Genomic DNA, 24,774 nt, shown 5'->3' with positions numbered 1-24,774 from the left:
TCTCTATAGAGAGAATTATAACAACAGAGACTTTTCATTAATATTCTTTGACAATCTCACACATGCATATAACATACTGTGGTAACACAATTCCTCTACCCTCCCATCTTCTCCTCCCCACACTCTTATCAATATAGCATCAATAACTATTACAAATCTGAAGTCGTGTGTCCTATGTGCTTGTTCCATAGTCAGGTGTTTACCAGCCACTATCTAGATATTAGGTGCTGCCCAAGACATTGGGAAAACATCATCTTTCAGTAATGGCCTAAAAGCACTGTACAATAAGAAACTATGTCTAAGTATTACAAAGGAAAAAAAATCATAAATAATGGCCTTTCATGAGTTAAAAAAAAATCTACTGGTTCTCTTTTCAGGTAACAGTTGTAAAAAAAAAAATTATTACGTGCTAGAAAGTGATTCTCACAAAAGATTATTAACCAAGATATTGGTAAGAAAATGTTGAAATCACAAATATAATAACTTTTGATGTTGTATATGAATTATACATATAGATGCTTCAAAAATTGAAAATCAAAAGGCAACAATATATTAGCAATACTTTATTGAGTTCCTTATTACAGATGTTGATAAATGCTTTACGTTTTTTTTGTTTGTTTTGGTTTTTTTTTGTTTTTTGTTTGTTTGTTTGTTTGGTGTTTTGAAACAGGGTTTCTCTGAGTAGCCTTGGCTGTCCTGGACTCACTTTGTAGACTCAGCTGGCCTCGAACACACAGAGATCCACCTGCCTCTGCCTCCCTGAGTGCTGGGATTACAAGTGTGTGCCACTGCGTAACGCTGTGAAACGAAGTGCGGGGATTCCAGGCATGCACCACTGCTAATTCTTTTTTCTTCAGATTTCATTTATGTGATATGCTCCATGAGTAAGTGTGGGTCTCTGTAGAGGTCAAGGAGGATGTCAGAGTTACAAGTGGTTGTGAGCCACTCAACATGTGTGCTGAGCAGTACAAATCACATGTAAGGAAGATGATGTGCCAAACAAACAAACAAAACAAAAACCCCCCCTCCAATTAGCTTTTTGGTTCAGATCTGCTTTTGATTAGGCATCATATATGTAGACACACACACATGCACACACACACACAAAGAGCCACACCCCAGGAAACATGGAACCTATTCTTGCCTAAGTATAGAACATAGTACTTAAGAACAAACTGAACAGATGAGCAACAGTGACTTAATTTTTTTTTTAAATTACACTTAATTGTGTGTGTGTATGCCATGGTGTACTATGGAAGACAGAGGATTACTTGTGAGCGTTAGTTCTTACCTTTCACCATGCGGTTCCTGCAAATCAAATGTAAGTTATCAGGTTTGGCAATAGTGCCTTTCTTTACCCACTGAGCTAGCTCACCAGCCCTTGAGTGATTATTCTGATCATGATCTAACACAAACTAACTCCATTATGTCCATTATCTTAACTATAACAATGGAGTAGCAATTCCTAGTGAACAAAAGAATTCCAGTGAGTATGGAAGGGACTGTTAAGTCAATCTGGATATAAGAACAATGTGGAGTCTTACATAGGCTGAAATGAACTAAAGCCTGTTCCTTGGTCTTAAAGCTAATCAAGGGCAGAGCCAAAACGTAAGAAGCTGGGTATATCTACTGACCTCACAGTGCTCTGCTGCAACCACTGTATTTTAACAAGCGTTCACAAAAACACTTACTCTCAGATGTCATTTTCTCAGTTCCTGTATGTTTTATTCGCTCCCAGGGATTTGTCTCTTTCCTTTCACAATCTTTAGCATCAAAAAGTTCTTTTTCTTCTTTTCTCTTTTGTCTCATCTTATCATAAGTAGATTTTGCAATAGAAATTTTAGTCTGCATGAAAAAGTAGAAATATCTGAAATTATTCAGGAAGTTTGGCATTTAAAGTATCTATCTCTGAAAAGCGCGCGTGTGTGTGTATGTGTGTGTGTGTGTGTGTGTGGAGAAAGAGGGAGAAAGATATCCAAGCACATGAAATGTCTACAGAAACAAACTATACTTCTTTTTTTTTGAGACAGGACCTCACATAGGCCAGGTTGGCCTTGCCCACTCTATGCAGTCATATCACTTTGGATTCATGATTCTACTCTTCTTCCTAAAGTACTAAGATTACAGGTACCCATGTAGTTGATCCAGAAACAACTACATGTTTTAAATCCTTATTTTAGAGCTCCTAAATCTGAAATAATTATTTAGTACTAATATCCAATTAAATTTGTGCTTAAGGGTATCAGTCTGTCAGTCTTCGGAAAATAACCTCTGAAAACTGTTGACTATATATACCCACAGCCATATTATATAAAGCATAGTACAACATAAAGCATATTATGTATTGTATATCACAAATTTGAGTGAAAAAATCAGAAATTTCAATTACCTATTATTTTAAAATTTTAAACCAAGGGGTATGATGAGGGAGACAGCTCTGTGGATAAACAGTATACTGTTCAAGCTCGCTGAACTTAAAACCCTAGACTATAAATAAAGGCAGGTATAGTAGTATACATCTGTAATTCCAGTTCATCTACAGCAAGACAGGAGGTAGAAACACCAGAATTCCCAGAAAGCTTGCGCAACAACTAGCACGGGTTATACCATGCAGTGATGAAAATGCTCCTTAAAACAAGGTGGAAATGTGGAGCAAAACACAAAGCTGTGTTCTGACTTCCACACGAGCACACACATGCATGCAACACATGTGTCTAAAATAAAATTAAAGATGTTAAGTAAAAGTTTACCATCCCACATCTCATATAAAGAAAAAAATTACATAGTATAGCTGAAGATTAATAGATAACCTTACATCTTTGTCATTTTCAACATCAAGATATGATGGAGTATTTTGCTGGACTGCTCTTCCATAAATCCCTGGTGGTGGTTCAATACTTGGTTTCACTGAAAATGTATCCTCATTTTCCACAGAGGATATCACTGGTTGATTGCAAGTTGCTGGTGCTGAATTTGGATTTCCAAACATACCTGCAACCAACCAACGATCAAATAGTTACTGTTTATGTAGTGGCACTCCAGATAAATAAAGTTTAAGATTAGGTATTTCATCTAAGGTGCAAACAATACACTATAAAACACATGTTAAATAATCATGCAATATACAAATAAATATCCTAACCATACAAGAAGATACCATTTATTAAAATATAGATACAAATAGCATATTTAGCAGGCAGTTATAGCGGCTGCCTTTAATCCCAGCACTAGGGAGGCAGAGGCCGGCCTGGTCTACAAAGGGAGTCTAGAACAGACAGAGCTCTGTTACACAGAGAAATTCTGTCTCAAACTGATAGATAGATAGATAGATAGATAGATAGATAGATAGATAGCATATTTAAGTGAGGTTCATGGGAAGAATCATAGGAACACTGCTGTGATTTCTAAAAACATAACTTTGAATTGGGATTTGTTTAGATATACAAGGAAGAAAGGAAAGCAGAAATCCTGCCATAGATACATTTATATGGAAAGCTGGACAAAAAAAAAATGTCATGGATATAAGATGTAGTGGTTTGAATAAGAATGATCCCCACAGAATTATAAATTTAAATGCTTGGTCACTATCTGAAAAGATTAGGAACTCTGGTCTAATCTTTTAGGGGAAATATGTCACTGAGGGTGGGCTTTGAGGTTTCATAAGCCCATACCAAACAGAGTCTTTCTCTTCCTGCTGCCTGTGAATTAGGATGTAGAACTCAGCTACCTCTCTAGTACAGTGTGTCTGTCTGTATGCTGCCATGCTTCCTGCTGCCATGAGGACAATGGCCTAAATCTCTGAAACTGTAAGCAAGCCCCAATTAAATGTTTTCAGCAAAGAGTTGCCTTGGTCATCATGTCTCTTCTCAGCAACAGAACACTGACCAAGACATAACAGAAATTGAAATCACAGACAGTAAATCTTCAAGGACAGTCTAGAAGTAATTTTAGGATGGTCTGTAGTGAGATTATTAAGCAAATTATTTCCAACAAATTCTGTTTCATAATACTGAACAAAAAGATATATTCTTTGCTGTATATCTTAGTATTTCAGCTAAAAAAAGAAACTTAGGAGGACCACCTCACTGTTTCCTGACTGCACACACAACATGACAGAAGTATGAAACACTGCCTACTGATATACAAATATTACAACTCAAGCTGGCAACAGAAGTGGGTAGAAAAGCCACATGGCAATTTGCATGTAGCAAAAACTAAGAGTTAAAGGGCCATGGAAACTTATGTCAAAGTTCCAGAAAATTACCGAGTCCAGACGATGTATGACAAGAACAGGTTAACATGTAAGGAGGTCCTTGAGAGGCTACTGAATGAAACTGTGTCCACCAATCTCAAGCATCTGAATACTTGGTGATGATATTTGAGAAGGTTTTGGAGGTATAGCCTTGCTGGAAAAGTATGTCACTTGGAGGGGCAGCTTTGCACATTCATAGCCTCAAACTACTTCCAGTTTGCTCTCTCTGCTTCCTGCTCCTTCCACCATGCCTTCCACTTGCTGTCATGCCTCCTACAATGATGGAATGGTATCTTCCAGCCTCTGTTTCAGTATCTGCCTTAAGGTCCTGCCGTGGCTTTCCTTCATGACCGACTGTAACCTGTAAGCCATATAAAGCCTTTTTTCTCCCAAGTCAGTTTCTCACAGCAAAAGATACTGTTGGACAAGCTATGAATATGAAGCCTAACTTATAAAGAAGACTCTAGAACGTTAAGAGATCCCAGTACCATCTGGATGTCATGCAGAGTGAAGCTGGCTCAAGAAGAAGACAATGTGCTGCAGGTGTAGAGCTGGAAGGACAGAGCTACTCAGCCAACTGACCAGATATTTTGATCACAACCCAGAGATGTCAGACACACAGGTGCACAGTGTGGTGCCAGTTCTGTTGAGTTTCTCTCTTGCTTTGATCCCATCTTTCCTTGGCTTTATTCCTTTTTGAAATGGGCAAGTTTACTTTGTGCCACTGTATACTCAAGTATGCAACTTGGCTTTTACCTTACTGTATAATTTATTTTATCTTACTGGCCTCCATGCTTCAACACTGCCTTCACTCTCAGGAGAGATTCTAGACTTTTTAATGGTTGGACTATGAGACCTTTTGAAGTTGGAGTAAATATATTTTATATTATGAGATGATCATGAATCTATGGGGCCAAAGCTAGAGTATTATGATTTAAAGTGATGTATTTGAATGTCAAACTGACAAGGGGTAGCGACTTGTGACAGTAAATCTACTTGACTGAAATTCGTTTCACCTTGGAAACAACACCTCTAGTTTGTCAGTGAGGGGATTTACAGAGAAGTTTCTGAGGGATGATGTACCCTCAAGTTGAATGGGTTGGAGTCCTATACTAAATAGAAAGCAGAAAGTGAGCTGAGCACAGGCATTTATGTCTCTTCTCCTTACTGCTGATGCACTGGGACCAGCTACGCTACTGCCATTAATGACTTTCCCACCACAATGCACCATACTCCTTTACATCACAGGCAAAATTAAATTCCTCATCCCTTAAGTTGCTTTTTGTAAGGTATCTGGATACAGTCATGAGAAAAGTAACTAAGACAGCATCTATTTTAAGAAAAAGAAAATAATATATAAAGTAATTATCCTACTTCAAGTTTGTCTTGCATCTCTAAACTGTAACAAAGGTTCATTTTCATTTATCATAAGAAATAATAAATTATAGAAATTATGTTGTTAGCTATAATATGCTATATATGATAATATATAATAATCTATACTAAGTTATATTATTACACTGATAAAGACTATTTGACTTTAAACTATAATAAAATTATCATGTTATATTAAAACTGTTTGATTTAAATATTAACTTCTTTTTGAAAGTTACTAACATGAATGCCCCATAGTTTTACCAAAGGCCAGAACTTAAGTATTAAGTTTTAATTATTTAAAGTTAATATTGACAAGTTTTGCTTATGTGTAGAGAATGCACAAGTTAAAAGGCTAGACAACTTTAAGATACCTTTTCCGACAATTACTACTGAGTCTTCTGAAAAGGAATTTGTAGATGTGAAGTCAAAACTAGAAATCTGCTGTAGATTTGATGACCTTGTAAATCCTAAAAAAAAAACATAAAAAAAAGAAAAGAGGCACATTTAAAAACTCATTGTAGTATATTTTAAGATATTATGTAGCCTTTTAAAATGAAAATTTTATTTCAAAAAATACAAATCAATTAATTCAATGAATATTTAAACCAGAATAGCCACTATACACTAGCTACCACCACACACAACAACAATAATGAAACCTTCCTTCCCTTAAGAAGTTTACAATAGGCCAGGACAGAAGACCAGAGAAACATACAATCATCAGAGAGCTACAGAGTCAAAATGGAAGAAAAATTTCACACCCAAAACACAGTAGGTCAAGCTCAAAGCAAAAACTGTACTTTTCTAAGCTACTTAAATTGTGTTACTTCCACACTCACGAGCACATCCTAACACTGCTGACCACCTCTCCATCCGTGATTTAAGATGATCAGAATATAATGAAATATATTATATAGATCAGAATTAAATATATTATATATATATCAGAATATACGTGAAAATAATGAAGGACAGGGGCCCCTCCTCTCTTCCTTTTTGTCTTTTTTGAGGCAGGGTCTTGCTGTGTAGCCCAGAGTAGCCTCAAATGCACAAGTACTCTGCCGCTGCCTCCTGTGTGCTGAGGCTGAGGGTATTCACCACCACCATCAGCTCAAATGTTGATCTTATCAGCTCTACAGTTGTCACATTCCCCCCGCCAAAAAAGAAAATGCTGCTCTTTACTTATTGGAACCTATGATGTAGCCCAGGCTGGCCTTAAACTCAAGGAAACCCCCTACCAAGCACCCAAATGCAGAAACAACAAGTAGGAAGTACTGTGCTGGCTAAGGAAACTGCTTTAAGTGCAGCTACCACAGAAGAACTCAGGAAATGGACAAAGCACTCACCTGAAGCACTGTTCATTACTAAGTTTTAAAATAGAACAGCTAGCAGTGGCTAGTGATAGAGCTAGAATGGAGAGTGACAGAGAGAGCAAATAGTGTATAGTTAGAGAAGTCATAGCTAGCAGAAGGAAGGACATTCCTGTGCCACATCTTGGCTGCATGGTTACTGCCTACATAAATAACTTACCCACATGACTGTTCTCATTATACCTGAGTGATGAACTGTCTTATAAGAGAATCTGTTGCTATGTATGCACCTGTGCATGTTCTCGGCGTAAAGCCCAGTATGGATTCCTAGTTTTAACTAATGTTTAGTGTTTGCATTGGCTCCTTCAGACAAGAGCATAGACATTAAACCTAAAAAGTTATTTAAGAAATAACCTTTCAGTAGAATGGTAAGTTGAAAACCTTAAAGAATTCTTAGTAATTTTTTTCTTGGTATGCTTAGAGAAGATTCTGACTTAGATATTTTGCATACTAAAAATTAATTTGTCATGAAATTTACAAACCTTTTGTATGCTTATTTCTTGGGTGTTCCTTATTTTGCATTTTTAAAGCACTAGGTGAAATGTCATGTGACCTATCATCTTCAAAATCACCACATCCAAACCCATAGTTCATACGTTGACCAATTATGCTTACACTGGATGTTGTAATCCCTATAAAATAAAATACATATTTATTTGAATAATTTAGATAATATTTACAATAGGTATGTTTCTCTCCTCTAAATCTATTTTGGTAGATACCCTTTTGAAAATATCAGTAATATAATATTAGAAATTATAATATTAGTAATTTTTAAAGTTTTACCATATTTTAAACTATGTAACTTTCAATGAAATAAAAATGTAATGTTTGAAAGAGTTAATGAAATAACTGTATGTTAAACTTGATGTAGTGGTGCATACCTGTAAGCCTAGCATCCAAGAATTAGAGATGGGAGGATCACAAGTCTGAGGTCAGCCTAGGCTACATAAAAAGTTCAAGGACAACCGGGGCTACAAAAAACAAATTAAGAATTTAATTGATTAAATTAATAAGTAACATCCTTAACTTTTCACAAAAAAAAAAAAAAAAAAGAAAGAAAAGAAAAGAAAAGAAAAAATTCCAAATGTTAAAAACAGTGGCTTAAGGGGGCCTTTGATCTTTACTCCTTTCTCTTCTGCTCCCATGTGATCAGTATTTCCTGGCTAGACACTTGACATGATTTATAATTCTTTGCCTGGAATCATGCTCAGCAGACTGTAGGTTTCTGTCCTGCCAATTAACTGCAGAGATACTAGTAAGCCTTTTAATGTTTGTAAAACGGGAAGAGGAGTATGAAACATGCCCAGAACTGTCACATGAGTCAAATGCAGGCAACAGGAAGCTAGGCATAGTTGCATGTGCATAAAAAGTCCTAGTGACTGGGAGGTTGAGGCAGGAGGAGCACTGTTATTTTGAGGCCAGCATACACTCTATGAAGTGTTTAAGGCCAGCCTAGTCAATTCAGTGAGACCTTGTTTTACATTCCCTCACACTGAAAAACAAAACAAAACAAAACTTAATATACTGCCTAGGATATTGCATATACTCAAATAGTATTATATCTCTAATAAAATAATAAAGTGTAACACTATTATATACATATATACACATATATATATATATATATCCCTTTAACAAATAGTAAATAATTTACTCCACATATGAATGTTTAAATTGTCCATACTACTGTATTACTTTACTACTACTGGAGCTACAAAATGTTGACTAAATAAAAATTCCTATTCAATATATTTGCATCAACTGAACATTTTTATACATAGTTCCAAATAAACAGCATTCATTTTTAAATAATGTAATACTTGGAGCTGGAGAGATAGTTAAGTGGCTCAGCAGTTAAGAGAACCGGGTGTTCTTCCAAAAGATCTGGGTTCAGTTCCAAGCAGCAACATGGCAGTGACAATTGTTTGTAACTCTAGTTCCAGGGGATCTGACACCCTCACACAGATATACATGTAGGCAAAACATCAATGCACATAAAGTAAAATGAATCATTAGTAATGCAATACTATAATGAAAACAAAATAGCTGGAAAAGTGCTGGCTGTTGGAAGCTGGGCTAGCAAGAACAGTAGATAAAAGGTTTCAGCTAAGTTCACAAAGTTTAAAGAAATATTTCATGTAAGTGTTTACACAAACACAGCACTAGATCATATCCTCAGGACCACATAGGACTGGCATGGTAGCATATGCCATTATCTGAGCACTTATGAACAGTAAAGCCAGGAGGATCAGATGTTCAAGGCTATCCTTACACTGTAAGTCAAGACCACCTGGCTACAAGAGAGAGAACTTCTCTCAAAAAAACTAAAGGTAAAACCTCCTTTCAGACGATCATGACCTTCCAGAAGGAACCGATATTTTTTTTAAATTGAGTCTTAACAGTTAATTTAGATATTGGATATTGGTGAAAGATACTGGCTTTAGGTGGAAATGTATATACTAACATTTGACACTAACAGTATAGAAAAATCATTTAGAAAATTCAGTATTATTTACAGTAACAGATACAAAATATATGAGGAAATGTTTACTGGAAACATTTGTGGTAAAGGCATGAGGTCTTTATCATTTTTATACCATTTCTGTATTTAATGTCACATAATCTCTATTCTGATCATTTTTTTCATGTTTTACAATAAATAAAAGGACTTTTGTAGGAATCATGTGCTTACTGCTAACAAAGCAGACAAATTAAAATGACCCTGAACGTTGTCAATTTAATAATTTAATAGAATGTTAAATTTAATCAAGAGCATCTTACAGAAAACCCAGTAACAACAGTGGTGGTTCTCAAGTTTGTCACTAGATTTCTCATCATAAACACAGGCCACTGAGTATGAGATGTGGCCCCAGAATCTATTTACATCCAAAGATTAAGAATGCATGGAAATTAACAAATATTTATTAGGTTTGGAAAAAGCAAAGTATTACATTTAGAGGTAGGTATTATTAGATCAATCACTGCTAAAAATATAAATAACTCCTAAATTTCATAAAAGTAGCGGCAGAAAGGAATTCAAATCCAGTCTTTAAGTCAATTGTTTTCCCAATGCAAAAGTAAACTTCTCAAAGAGTTGCTTTTACAACTAAATTCAATTTAGCAATCAGTTGCCTCTTCAATCCTGTACAAATATATTTAAAATAATAAATAGATATGTTAGGATGGTCAGTATTAAGAAGAATTAAAGAATTAGTTTCAGAATTTCTTTATCTCCCTCCCTTTAATCATATATACTAGTGAAAGTCCATTAGGTACTTTATATGTGCTATATGCTTAAGTCTTCACTACCCTTCTCCAAGTCTTTATTATTAGATTGACAAACAGTTTCAAAGTGGTTAATTTGTACATGGTGTGACTATTATGTATCAATTTGGAATTCTAGTGGTGGTCTTTAATACTCTAAAGCTAGTAAATAATGGCTCTGTATGTTGAATATCTGTCTCAATGTCTAATACTAGTTTTTGCAAGCCAGAAAGCCAAGCACATTCATCTAAGTCAAGTATTCAAGATTATAACAGGCACTTGGCAGATAATTGAGGATAACAACCACTAGAAACCAAGAATCTGAGGGTTACCTGAACTCAGTGGCACATGCTTGCAATCTCAGCATTCAGAAGGCTGAGGGAAGGTTACTGTCAGTTCCAGCCCAGTCAGTGTTACATACAGACTACTTGAAATAATAATACTAAAAAGAATGAGAGTTAAAGAAAAATATGTAACTAGAGTACCATAAATGAGCATGTGCCATTTATATAGAGGGCTTGCCTAGCATCAATACAGCCCTATGTTCAATCCCAATACCACAAGAAAAACAAACAAACATGCAAAAAACTTACCTGCAGCAACATTTTAAAACATGTAACAGTAACCAAAAAAAAAAAAAGGTAGTTATCAATACTGTCTGTGACATAGAAAAAGGATCTAAGTCAGAGGGTGAGATGGGTATAGATTTCATCCACAAAAAAAACTGCAAATGCTCAAGGATAGAAAGTGGTCTAAACATGGTCTGAGAGAACCAAAACACAATAAAGAAGAGAAAAGAAAATGAAGTTGGAAAGGTCAGCAGGAGCCAGATTATTAAAGGATGGTCACTATAGTCAGCTTTCTATTGGGCAGTGGATTATGTGTGAAACAGACAAACTGTACAGGTGAGCAGGCTAAGCAGGTAAGAAATGAGGAATTGAGAAAGAAAGCTGTGGTAATGGGATTAGAAAGGATGAATCTAAGAAATATCTAAAACCAGACATATCTAAAACCAGACATTTCATTATCTTATCATGTATACGCAATTATAACACAAACTAAGTCTTAAAGTTGTTAATACTTTCATGTTGAAATCATATGAAAATATAGCTCAGCTTGCTATAATTTTGCCACAACTCAATAGTTTTACTCACCATGAAAAAAAAGTCTTATCCAGGTTCAGCTTTAAACAAACTAGAGTGTAAATATTTTTTAAATTATTACTAACGTCTAAAGGTATTTTCTGAAAAGTGACATAAACTTAAGACTCTCGTGTTCAAAAAGCTCTAACATCAGGCATACAAACATATTTAGTTAATGTACTTGTAAACAAATAATAGTTAACTAGCATCAGCTAGTAGTAACTAGATAAATATATTTTTTTGTCATCTGTGATACCTGATATTCTCAAACTATGTTGTATATTAGAATTACTAAGTGAGCTCTCAAAACACTGACAGTCAGATTTCAATCCAAACAAATTTAATCAAAATATCTCTTAGGGAAGTTTGGCACAGTGAAATCAATGACTGAGTTAAGTAAATGTTATTTCTTTCCAAACTAAAGCCATGTTTACTAGCATTAGAATGGCTTTTTAATGAGTTATGATTAGTTATAAATTTGTAAGTACAAAAACTAAACCTAAGATGCATTTGCTATCATTTTTTATATTATAAACAATCACATTCTTTATAACGCATATTTACAAAACACATAATACCTGTACTGGGGCTCTGCTCAGCAGCATGGGAGATTTTCTTTGCAGAAGAAAGTCTTGTTGAACAAGGTTTTGATCCAAATGTTGGAAATATATCTGACCTAATAAAACAAAGTAATTTCAATAAATATTGAGCACTGTGTAACACTCATATCAGTTATCATATATTCTTTTCATTAACACATTAAAATACAAGGTAACTATGCAAACAAGAATAAAAAACATGGCTAAAAATATGTTGTTGTTTTTTGTGGGCATCATTTTGTTTTGATTTTGAGACTAAGTATCACTACATGGTTTTGGCCTCCCAAGTGATGGGATTAAATCTGTCTACCATCATGCCTTGTCCAGCTAAAAGTACTTTTTACTGCATGAAGCATAAAGAAAGCAGATCCAAATCATATCCTAAATTATTATACACATGTAAGCTACCATTTTATAAAAAGAAAAACAGAGTGGGCTGTATTATGAACAGTAGCAACAAATTGAGTATTGTAAATGCTATTTTCTTAAAACCATTCTTTGCTCTACCATCCAGATAGTATAAAGGCCCATAGGCCTTGCTTAACAAAGAAAGCAAGCCTTCATCATTAAAAAATATTAAATTTGGATGCAAAGAAATCCAGTAAATGTTAGAACACATTAATGACAGATTTTATAAAGCAACACAATTTACTAGCTAGTTATCACTGACCTTGGTAAGAAATCAACTTTAAGTAATTAAAAATTTTAATATATATTTTTGTATACATAAGTGTATGTGAGTGCATGTGTGCAAAAGTGTACATGAGGAGGTCAGGAATTATTTCTTTCCTTCCACCATGTGGGTCCTGGAACTCAAACTCAGGTCATCAGGCTTGGTGATAAGCTCCTTTACCCTGAGAGCCATCTCAATGGCTCATTTTGAAGCTTTTGAAAGAGCCATTTCTCTAGAAATGTACAATTATATTTACTTGGATGAAAGAAAAATCTTCGTTTTAAAAGATGGTTTCTAACACCACACTCTTTCCCTTTCACCCCACTGAGAGAGAGCTTGTCTCAGGAGGTAGTGATAGTCTCTGCTCATCACTCTTGAGGCAAGATACAAGTTGGTTAAGAATAATTATTCTATACTCAGGACGCTGAGGCAGGTGAATTCCAAGAGTAAGGCCATCCTACACTAACTATATAGGAACCTGGACAACTTGGCCAAACCATTTCAAACAAAACAAAACACCCATGAAAGGACTGCACATATAGTCAGGGATACCATGCTTGTTGTCTGCAAGGCTCCACTCAATTCGCAGGATCATCCACATTCCCCCAAATAAATGGATTCCAAAGCAGTGAACCTCAAACGTAAAGATCTTAATTTCATTAAAGGAAATGTCAATTCTCATCTAAAAGAGTTCTATACTTGAAGAAAATACATCTGAGGGACAAAAGGGGAACTACATAATTCTAAATGTTACAAATACAAAATAAATTTCTCTTCCCAATTGGTTTCAAATTTTTAACATTGTTAAAACTATACAGTTACAACACAAAATTCCATCTTCATAGAAGATCAAGGAAGAACATTAGGTCTAAAAAGGAATATATATATATATATATATATATATATATATATATATACTATACATGACATAGATAGATAGATATAGATTAATGCTCACTGTAAGCTGTTACTTTGTTAAAGTCATTCTAGATCCATTATGAAAATATATTCCAATACTCTATGTAGGTAGGAAACAATAAAGGAATTTCCAGGAATAAAAGGTTTCGGAGTATAAGTTACAGTTTAAGCTAAAACGTAAAGATGAAAACCAAAGGATAAAACAAATTCTTAAGATGGAACATAAAACTCAGTTTAATTCTATGATTGGCGATATAAAACATCACCTCTCCTTTAATTAGGCAGTCCCTACTAATATTTGTGAAAGGTTTTATTAAATTCATTAAATTGAAGATAATTTTAAATTTCAAAAATTTAATTCTGATAGTTGTCTATTAACAAGGATCCAAATAAAGCCAAAAGATAACAAATTTTAAAAAAAGACTGATATCTTCAAATTTTAGCAAAAATGAGTAACAGTCATAACTTTCACATTACCAATGGGAATAAAAAACTCTATCAGTATTTAGAGAAACTGTTTAGCAATTGTTTAAATATTCATCTATCTATCCACACCACAGCAATTCTACTGTTAACTTTCAGTTCAAGTAAATGGAGAATTATTTCAATTATTTCTACAAGGTCACAGAAATGCCCACAATCCAGGGTAAGGTCTTTTTTTCAGAGTAAAGGCTTTCTGGAAAAGTTGGGGTAACGTAGCCAAGACTTGAATCCCAGCACTATTGATGTAGGCAGGCCGACTCCTCACTGGGCTAAATGAGCTACAAGTATGTAGTCCCAAGCTTTATAAGATAATGGGAAAAAAAAAGTAGAGCAACAGCTGGGCAGAGCTTACCCATAAGCTAGAGTGAACATGTGCTGAGTTAAAAATAAAGATAAAGAGAGTGATCCAGAAAAGAGTTAAGGGACAAAGAATATTAAAATAAATCTTAGGAAAACAAGTTGGGCATTTGATACAAAGACCATATCATAAGTTATTATAGCTCTAAGTTGCAGTTAGAGTCATACTGTCTTTCTAAACTTACTCCACTAAAAGCAAGGTACCATGTGTAAACTTCCACACTATAATTTAAAGGTTTTAAAACTGTTTCTTTTTGTTTTGTTTTTTTGAAACAGGGTCTTACTATATAGTCCTAGCTAGCCTGGAGTTTGCTATATAACTGGGCTAGACTCAAACTCAGAGAGATCTGCCTACCTCTGCCTCCTCAGTGCTAGGATTAAAGGCATGTACCACCACATTGAGCATATTTAAACAATTTAAGAACTAAAGATTAAATGACTTTACATCTTTTCCAGATACAGTGTTAAATGTCTAAAACACATATTATAGGGGAATATCAACATGTCAGAAAATAAAATACATTATTCTCTTCCCCTGGGGAGTTGTAGAAAGAGAAGAGGTCAATGATTCTTGGCTGTAAACTCCACTTTCACTGTAAGAGCTGATATTTGGAGAGGAAGATCGAGATGGGGAGTCAATGGCCAGCTCAAGCTTCATGGCAGAGTCAGGACTGTCAACATCAGAGGTGCTGCTGCTGCCACTCAGTTTTGCTCTTTTCTTAGCTGCACTATTACGAAGGGACCTAAGAGAGCTCTGCATCTAAAAACAAAACAAAACTCATGAGATTAAATTCTTATATATATGAGCTATCCTTAGATTTTTGAACTCCAGTAACTTTGCCAAACTAGCTAATTATCCATCTAATACAGATAAAATGGATGCTAATACCTGCAAAGAATAAAGATCAGATTCCATGGCTTGGGTAATAACCTATAATGCCATGAGTTGCTGTAAAGACAACATCCTGCTTCTATTAACCATGACACTCTTTTAAAGTGCAAAATGACTGAATGTATTTTACAAATTCAATTAATGAGTGACTCAAAGTAGAAATCACATATTACAAGTGAGAGAAGCTAATCAGCTGTTACAGCTCCTTAGACGTTCTAGACCTGCAACAAGGAGTAAGCACCAATGTATGGAACTTCTAAACTGAGCTGCAAGTGAGCTACACTGCCAGCCCTCAACATGAATTATTTTCATTAATAAGAAAAACTGTTATGGTATAAAAAGTACCATTTTTTCCCCTTATACAGCAATGCCATTACAGAATATTAAAAGGATTTTTTCTTCTTTCTTTCTTTCTTTCTTTCTTTCTTTCTTTCTTTCTTTCTTTCTTTCTTTCTTTCTTCTTTTTTTTTTTTTTTTTAAGACAAGGTCTCTCTGTGTAGCTCCAGGTATTCTGAAACACACTTTGTAGACCAGGCTGGACTCAAGCTCACAGAGATCCATCTGCTTCTACCTCCCAAGTGCTGGGGTTAAGGGCATGTACCACCACCACCCAGGGGAATTTATTAATGATTAAAAATGATTTTTAGTTCTCACCTCTTCCTGATCCAAATCTTTATCTCTGAAATTCAATTCTGAAAGATCAATTGTCAGACTATCCTTTTCATTTTTCCAAATATCATCAGGCTGTTTCTTTTTGTGTCCCACTGTACTTAAGTCAGCTTTATCAGGCAAAAGGCTTATTCCCCTTGGTATGGGAGGGACAGGTTTTGCTCCATTTAGTCCTCTTCGGGAAGAAGGTGATCTCACCAAGGCAGGTGTAAGTTGAACTGGAGTTTTTTCTTGAGAACTTTCTCCTGCATAAAAAAAAAAAAAAAAAAAACTGTATTTTATTTCTCTTATTTTCAGAGGAAGTTTGAGTCATTAAGTATTTATACTACGGTATTTTAAAATTTAAAAGTACACTATCTTATATTAGAAACAGACTACATTGTAAAATAAGATGGAATAAAAGCATCTGCGTGTGAGCCAGCAGGCCAGAAGTAAGTACCAGATCTCATTACAGATGTTTATGAGCTACCATGTGGTTGCTGGGTATTGAACTCAGAACCTTTAGAAGAACAGCCAGTGCTCTTAACCTCTGAGCTATCTCTCTAGCCCCTGAAATTTCTTCATATTACATAAAATACTATATACTAAGCTATATTTTCAGTTTTCATGACTAATATTTGTTAATGATAAAGTTCAAAATAAGCCAGAAAGTCTATCTTTCAGTTTGGTGAAATTATACAAGCCAATATTTCAGCGACTTGTAGTGAGGCAGCAGTGGGAACTGGGTAGAACAAGCTGAACACACTTCTGAGATTCTAGGGATCCAACTCAACACTACATATACTAAGATCAAGAGCTCTACCACTATGTGCTCCCATAAACCAGTCTTAGTTCCAATATGATATTTGATCTTATATAGAAAAATAAGAAATTAAAAAAAGGGCATGAAGGTCAGCGTGGAGAAAATACTTTCCTACAGGCTAGGTAAGAAGGCACTGAGCTCTTGGTTACAACCTGAAGTCTAGTTTTGGAGGCAGCTTGAGAGCAGAACATATTATCCTAGAGGCTGAGGATAGAAAAGCATGTACGATATAGGGAAAGCCTTTTAATAGACCTTGTTTGCAATGTTAACAACCTGCCAGCAGGCCCTTAACCAACATGTTCCTTTCTACTACGAAGAATTGTTACTTTCCTCATTCTGAAAAAGAAAAAGCTTCATTTGTTTTGTTTTGTTTGTTTTTGTTTTTCAAGGCTATTCTCTGTGTCCTGGACTTTCTTTGTAGACCAGAGTAGCCTCAAACTCACAGTGATTCTTCTGCCTCTGCCTCCCTAAGTGTTAGGATTAAAGACGCCACTAAAAGCAGCTCTGAAAAAGCTTCTTAAAGTGGCAATATAACTAAAGAAACGGCCATTTCAAATAAATTTTATACTATTTATTTGGTGTACTAAATACATTGTTAAATACTTTCCTAAATATTTGTAGGCCAGAGAAAAATACATAATTAGCCAGGCTTCAAAGCATTAATTCCAACATAAATAAACTTAAACAAAGCATTGTTCCTACCTGTAGGGTCAGATGATTTCTGGTTGACAGGCTTTTTCTGTGGAATTGGCTTTGACAGTCCTTCAAAGCTTTTAAGAGGCCAAGAATTTGAGAAACTAATGGGATTATCTTGAGATTTCTTAGGAGATACAGAAAGAGGAGACGCATGCTTTGGACTAGTTCTAGGTGATGAGAGAGGATAGGACGGAAGAATAAAGGGTCCTGGGCTTGCACTTGAGCCAGAGTATGAAGAAGTTCGTTCTGATTGACTACCAAATGTTTGCTGTGTCTTACTGCCAAAATTAAGGCTAGTATATACTGTAACAAAACAAAGAGAATGTATTATTTACATGCACACATCATCTTAGAGTTCGGAGACTTCCCCTTTGACATTCAGATCCCCCATATAAATTTATGTTTTTGTATGGTGTCAGGCAAAGAACTAATTAATTTAACCACAAACACTTCGTATCTTCAAATCCAAAGCTTTCTTATCCTATTAAAAATTTCCTCTACATTCGTAAAGTTATTTTCTCCTTGTAATTTTATTAATTGTACATGTGTAAGCATATATATGCATTTATATCAAGTACATACATTAAGAGTATTTTTAATGAATCATTCTTCTTTTTATAATTTTGGTGGACATATTTCCATATCAACATCTTTATTCTTTAGGCATATGTCTACTATACCTTTTCCACTATCTTCTCCCAACTTACTTTTGATATATTTTTTAAAATAATGAGTTTTTAAATGTGTGTGGCATTTAGTATTTACCAGTCTTTCACGGTAAGCAAGTTATCTACCACAGCGCTGTATTCCCACTCCATATTCCCCCTCACACACTAAAAAGAAAAAAAATAAATAAAAAGCAGCAATTCAGAGGAAAAAAAAAAAACATCTGACTGGCAGCATTTCAGAGAAAAAAAAAAAAACATCTGGCTGTACTTATTTATTTACTTAGTCCATGCATATGTGTGTGTGCAAACTGACATATGCATATCAGTTGTGGTCCTCAACTGCTCTCCACCTCATTTTTGGACTGGGGCTGAAATAGTCTGGCAGCAAAAGCCAGTAGTCAAACAGAGGAATCAACCTTCTCTGCCCTGCCAACACTGGCACTGCAGGTACACATTCCTGGATCTGGCATTTACATGGGTGCGAGACACTGACATTAAAGGTCTTCATGCTTACAAAGTGGTAAAGGTCCCTTTACCACTGAGCCATCTCTCCAGCCCCATCACTGTAATTCAAGTGCTAAGTTTTTCCTATATATGTTGCTGAAAATTATTGGAAGGTTTGATTTCATTCTATCATCTTGTCTTTTTCTCTGCATTATTTTGTCCTATCTTCTGTTTTTGTTTATTGTGAAGCTGCTTTCAAACTCACTACATAGCTTATGCTGGCCTTGAACTTTCTCATCTTCTTATCTCTACCTTCCTAGAAGTGCTGGAATTAAAGGGCATGCAAAGCAGGCATAGCTTTTCTTCCTTGTTTCTGTTTTTGTTTTTATTTTTAAATAATGATTGTTGTGGAACCCAGAGCCTGTGTGTTTGTTCTAGGCAAGCAGTCTTCTACCAAGATATCAACAGATCAACTTTCACTACTGCTTACACCTCTACACATATGGGGTCCCACCCTGCAGTCCACACTGGCCAAGACTTTATGTTTTGGCAATTCTCCTGCCTCATCCCAAGTGCTGGGATCACAGGCATAAGCTACCATGTCCAGTTTATATCCTGTCTTATCTCAAACAACCTATCAAGAAGTTATAGTTTTTTTAAAAAGACAAAGTAAAATCTATGTAGCCTTAAATTTAAATAGCTGCATGCACACAGTACTATTTAATTAACATTATTTTCAATTCATGTTAGCCTTCATCGTGTTTATAAACTTTAGTCGTTTAAATCACGATTTAAAAGTCTAACATTTTAGACTAACAATTATAAAAAAATTATTAACCATTAAATTTCTAACAAGTTTTTATCATTATTATTATTATACAAACTAGTATGTAAGCTAGTGTCATAATGATACCAGTGTAACACTGTAAGTGTTGCCTTGTAAATGTGGAATGTATACCTTTATCTTGATGGCCGTTGGTTGTCCCCAGGAATTGTAAGTCAGAATCCACACTGCCTGTTTTACTACCTATCTGTGACAATCCAAGTTGCCCACATTTCCCAGGAAGATTTGTCTCATGAGTTGCAGTATTACCTTTTAAGGACGAAGACATGGGGGGAGAAAATAAATGTTATTTTATGAAGATGTATGTCATAAATGTTGGTGTAATTATATTCTAGACTTTGACTCTTTGACTAATCAGATTTTCTAATAACAAATGTTATCCTTTTCTTTGTTCTTTCCTTTATGAAACCAAATACCACACACAGACACACACACACTCACACACACGAAAATAAGAGGAATTCTGCCTTTCACAGCTCAAAGAGCACTCAGAAGACAGAGTCAGGGGCAGGAAGAGCTCTGTGAGTTCAAGACCAGCCTGGTTTACACAGTGAGTTCCTCTGCCTCCCAAGTGCTGAGACTGAAGGCATCATGCCACCATACCCAAAAAAGAATACCTGCTTTCTATTACAGGTATAATTACCCAATTAAACAGCTTTCCAATTTCTCTGGCAGAAGTTCTTACATTGTTTTTCACTTTCTTTTTCCTACTCTCTGTATGGAATCTACCAGCTAATCACATCAACTTTACCTCTAACATGTAATCAGAGTCCCTTCACCTTTTACTACATAAACCTTAGCCTGGACTATGACAAGAAACTCAATCAATTCTCCCTCTTTTGCCCTTTGTCTTCCTTTAACCTGTTTTAAAAATAATGTCCCAAATGAGCCTAAAAGATATAAGGCAAATGATAGCACTTCTTTAAAATTCTTCTCGGAATAAAGTAGGTTCATTCGGTAGTCTAAGAGGTCTTAAACTGAGGCCTCCATGATCTCTGTCATTTTCAGCTTTGAATACTTCATTTTATTCACCTAGCTTAGTCGTTCTGCTCTAAAAATCACTTCTCTCTTCACATTTACCAGTTTGCTTCAAATACTCTCCTCCTGAATATAAATGCCTTTTAGTCACAGTTTAAAATAGTCCTGTTCTACTACTGTGTCACCATCTAATTTACCATGTCTTAAATTGATTTAATATTTGCCCCCTGCTCAACAAGAAGTCAAGCTTATCTGTTTGTTTCATTTTGTTGTTGAAGCAGGTCTCACAGTGTAGTCCTGGCTGGCCTGAAACACTCCTTGTAGACCAGGCTGGCCAGGAGCTTATAGAGATCTGTCTGTCTCTTCCTCCTCAATGCTAGCATTAAAGGTGTACACCACCATATCCAGCATAGAATAAAAGCATTTTGGCATTGTTATACCTTTCTTGAAAACTACATCCCCAGTATTAAGAAAAGTGACATGGAGAGATGCTCAAGAAATAGCAATGGCTTACTAAGTAACCATGGTCTTAGATTACTAACAGCCTGTAATGAGAGGACGTATGCTCTCATGACACGAATATGTCTGCTTTTTATCCAACCTTCCATAAGCTTTGTTATTTACACATAATATAATATATATTACATGTCACATATAAAACAAAAGAAATACATAGATAAAAATATAAAAAATAATGTATTAAACATGATATGCCTGTTAGATTACATATACTTTCTACAAGCTCTAAAATGAATTATAAAGTTTAGAGAAATTTTTAACTTAGTTCAACACAGCTATTATCCAAAACATTACTTACCAGCACCACATGTAGGAATTGAATCTGAGTTAAAATCCCGACTACTCTGAAATAAGTTTCTTAATGACCTTTTTTTGCTAAAACATAAATCATCATTGACTGGCATTCCTTGAGAGGGCTTTAATTTTGGAGATGGGTTGAGGTCATGAGCTGAAAACTGAGAAGACAGTAAGTTAGCAAATGTTTGCTAAGCCTCGTTAGTAATAACTTATTTAGATCCAATTATAAAACTCAAGATAATAGAAAAGCATAACTGAGCATGCAATACACTCTTTCACTGTAACACACTAACAGCACTTTCCTACCAAGACAGAAATGCTACTTTTCCCTTTCTTTTATTATAGTTCAATTTCTCCCTTACTTTTCTACTGTATAGATCTGGCAATTAGAGAAGGCAAAAACAATGATAAAGGATGAAATAAAGGGATGGAAAGAAGGCTCAACAGTTAAAGGCATAGAGAATCTAGGTTTAAATGCTAGCACTCAGATGGCAGCTCACATTTGTCTGTAACTCCAATATCTGACACTCACATAGACATACACGCAGGCAAAATACCAATGCACGTAAAATGAAAAAGTAAATAAATTTTTAAAACCTTTTAAAAAACGAATGAAACCATGAAGTAAAAAAAAAAAAGGAAAAAAAAAAAGATGTCTGACTCAGTATCCTAAGCTCTATTCTAAGGATTTTTTCAGCATTCAGCAATGAGCAAATGAAGATCATTAAACAAGCATCTCACTCTTCCTCACAGAGGAAAAGCCATTACTAATACTCTGCCACCCAAATATAACTACTACCAACAGACAGGTAAAGTATGCTACCACCAGGCTCCAGTTACAACCACTTAACTAGGGGCTAGAGATGGACTCAGTGATAGAGCATGTGCTTATAAGCATGGTGCCTGACTAGCAACAAACATACAAAAACCTGAGTATATCACACACACATACAGGCACATACACGCATGGGAGGAAGGAATATGATTTATACTCCACTGTGTAAGGAATTGAGAAATTCTAACACCATTCAAAACAAGTAAGTTCAAGCAAACTCTTTTTAGATCCATCAGTTATAATCATTAAAAGCCAAATTTCAACAAATAGATAACTCAGAATTACAACTGACAGGAGGAAATTCTAAGCAGAAAGTCTGACTTCTCTGAGGCAGACAGAGGTAGGATAGGGGGGAAAAAACACTGTTAATTTAACAAATTGCTAGTGGCTCAATACCAGCAGCTGAGGAAGTTAAAGCTCTGGGGGCAGGAGCACGTCACAGGGGAGTTCCACTATTCTCTGAGTTTACCTCCAGGAATCTATCATAATTTCACACTGAATAGTGAAGAAAAATATCTAGAAAGGAAGGTCCTCCTCCCCTTCCATCTGACTCTAGTTTACCAGGTCTCATCAGGACTGGCTGCATTGTCTTCCTCTGCGGCCTGGTAAGGCTGCTCCTCCCTGGGGAGGGGTAGGGTCAAAGAGCCAGCCACTGAGTACTGAGTTCATGTCAGAGATAGTCCCTGTTCCCCTTATTATAAGGGAAACCCCCTTGGATGCTAAGCTGCCATGGGCTACATCTGAGCAGAAGTTCTAGGTTATATCCATGCATGGTCCTTGGAGAAACAGTCTCATAAAAGACCCCTGTCTGTGCCCAGATATATTTAGTCTTTGTGGCGCTCCTGTCCCCTCCATGTCTTACTAACTCCCCCTTCTTTCATATGATTCTCTGCACTCTGCCCAAGAAGGGCAGGGAGGAGATGTGGGAGTGTGGGTGGGATCGGGAGGGAATGAGGGAGGGGTCTACAGCTGGGATAAAAAGTAAATAAAATGTAACTAATATAAAAAATAAAAATTAAAAAGAGAAAAAAGAAAAAAGGAAATTATGTAATTATAATATCAAAAAGTAAAACAAGTAATAAAAAAAGAAAAAATATCTGGAAAGGAAAGAGGAAATTTTTTTTCTTTTAATGTTTTACTGGACTAGAGAACACCTCATCCACTTTTAACACCTACTTACCACACTTACTTTTTCTTTACTACACCGTAGTCAACTCTCAACCAAAAATTTCAAGGCATACAAAAACAAACAAACAAAAGCTAAACTAAACCTAGTTACAAAAACCACAGTAAAATATAAGTTTATACCAGAAAAAGCAGACAAAATGCAAGAACAGGTTAATATACGCTGAAATCTAGCAACTTCGAGAAATTGAAGAAAGCATGAGATCAAAAACATTGGAAGATTAAGTGGAATGCCTTCAGTATATGCTTTAGTGGCTTAGTCTAACAATAGGCACTTCTAAGCCAGGTGGTGGTGGTACACACCTTTGATCCCAGCACAAGAACTTTTAAAATAAAAAAGCACTAAAAGAAAATAAAAGGGAACTAGAAAAATATGTAGAGAGAATATGAAAAAACTGTGAAAAACTATAAAAGAAGCAACATACATGTGAAAAATGAGCATACTGGAAAAATACTCACGGCAATAATGATGAAGATGTCCCTAAATGTCTGAAACCAAACCACAAATCCAGAAAACTAAAGAATACCAATGCAAATAAATGCCACAGAAACTGTTTAGCATATCATTTTCCAGGTATACAAAATCAAAGACAAAGAACAATGCAGGAGACAAGGGAAGAAAGCCAACGGTAAAAATTACACTTAACCCCTCAGAAATCATGCAAGTGAGTGAAATAAAATGACAATAAAAAGGGAAATCCAAACACCACCAACCTAGAAATCTGAATCCTGGGAAATTACCCACAAAAATAAAGAACAAAAAGGCATCCATAAACAGTAATTGAGGCAAATTTCCAGCCTTACATCAAATGTTAAAAGTCTTCATATAAAAAGAAAATTAAGTAGGTCGAAGTCCTTGATATACACAAACACAGCAAAAAGAGAAACAACGACAGTCAGACAGAGAGAGAGAGAGAGAGAGAGAGAGAGAGAGAGAGAGAAAGAAATTGCCCTGGAGAAACAATAAATGAAGGTATATTAAAAATTTCTTTTTAATTTTTATTTTATATGTGTAAGTTTTGCCTGCATGTATAATGTATATCTAATACATCGTGTGTGTGTGTGTGTGTGTGTGTGTGTGTGTGTGGAGCCCAGGGAGACCAGAAGAGGGTGTCAGATCTCCTGGAACTGTAATTACAGATGGTTGTGAGCCACTATGTGGGTGCTGGGAACCCACCCCAAGTCTTCTAAAAGAAGCAAGTGCTCTTAAGCATTGAACCATCTCTTCAGCTCCTATTTTTCTTGTTGATTGCTCGAAGAACAACTCAAAACAATAGTATTAATGTTTCTATTTTGTTTGTGTAAATATAAACGCATACTGCAAACTCTAAAGCAAATACAAAATGAAAAGAAAAATAGAACAATAGGCTATGAAAAAGAAGAAAACAGAATCATAAAAATCCTCAATTAAATCTACAAAAGACAAAAAATTTTAAAGACAGAAATAAACATAAGCAACAAACAGAAAATGATAGACACTAATTCATCATATTAAGTGCTAATGGTT

At 35.4% G+C, this 24,774-nt stretch overlaps 1 protein-coding gene across 3 annotated transcripts in view; it reads right to left on the bottom strand.

Moving 5' to 3' along the window:
- The window catches only part of Togaram1 (TOG array regulator of axonemal microtubules 1), a 61,238-nt gene that overhangs the window by 24,474 nt on the left and 11,990 nt on the right, over window positions 1-24,774 (bottom strand). For 2 of the 3 annotated variants that reach the window (XM_060387563.1, XM_060387564.1), the window contains exons 2-11: window positions 21,249-21,405; window positions 19,568-19,702; window positions 17,504-17,800; window positions 15,985-16,244; window positions 14,960-15,198; window positions 11,987-12,084; window positions 7,482-7,631; window positions 6,001-6,096; window positions 2,816-2,991; window positions 1,692-1,845 (exon numbers count right to left, since the gene is read on the bottom strand). In XM_060387563.1, the coding sequence (XP_060243546.1) occupies window positions 1,692-1,845; window positions 2,816-2,991; window positions 6,001-6,096; window positions 7,482-7,631; window positions 11,987-12,084; window positions 14,960-15,198; window positions 15,985-16,244; window positions 17,504-17,800; window positions 19,568-19,702; window positions 21,249-21,405 (1,762 nt within the window). The remainder of the gene's footprint in view (window positions 1-1,691; window positions 1,846-2,815; window positions 2,992-6,000; window positions 6,097-7,481; window positions 7,632-11,986; window positions 12,085-14,959; window positions 15,199-15,984; window positions 16,245-17,503; window positions 17,801-19,567; window positions 19,703-21,248; window positions 21,406-24,774) is intronic. The other variant, XM_060387565.1, reaches the window with a different exon arrangement.

Source organism: Meriones unguiculatus, chromosome 7 (genome assembly GCF_030254825.1).
Source record: "Meriones unguiculatus strain TT.TT164.6M chromosome 7, Bangor_MerUng_6.1, whole genome shotgun sequence".
Taxonomy (NCBI): Eukaryota; Metazoa; Chordata; class Mammalia; order Rodentia; family Muridae; genus Meriones; species Meriones unguiculatus.
This window is presented reverse-complemented; position numbering and strand designations above follow the sequence as displayed.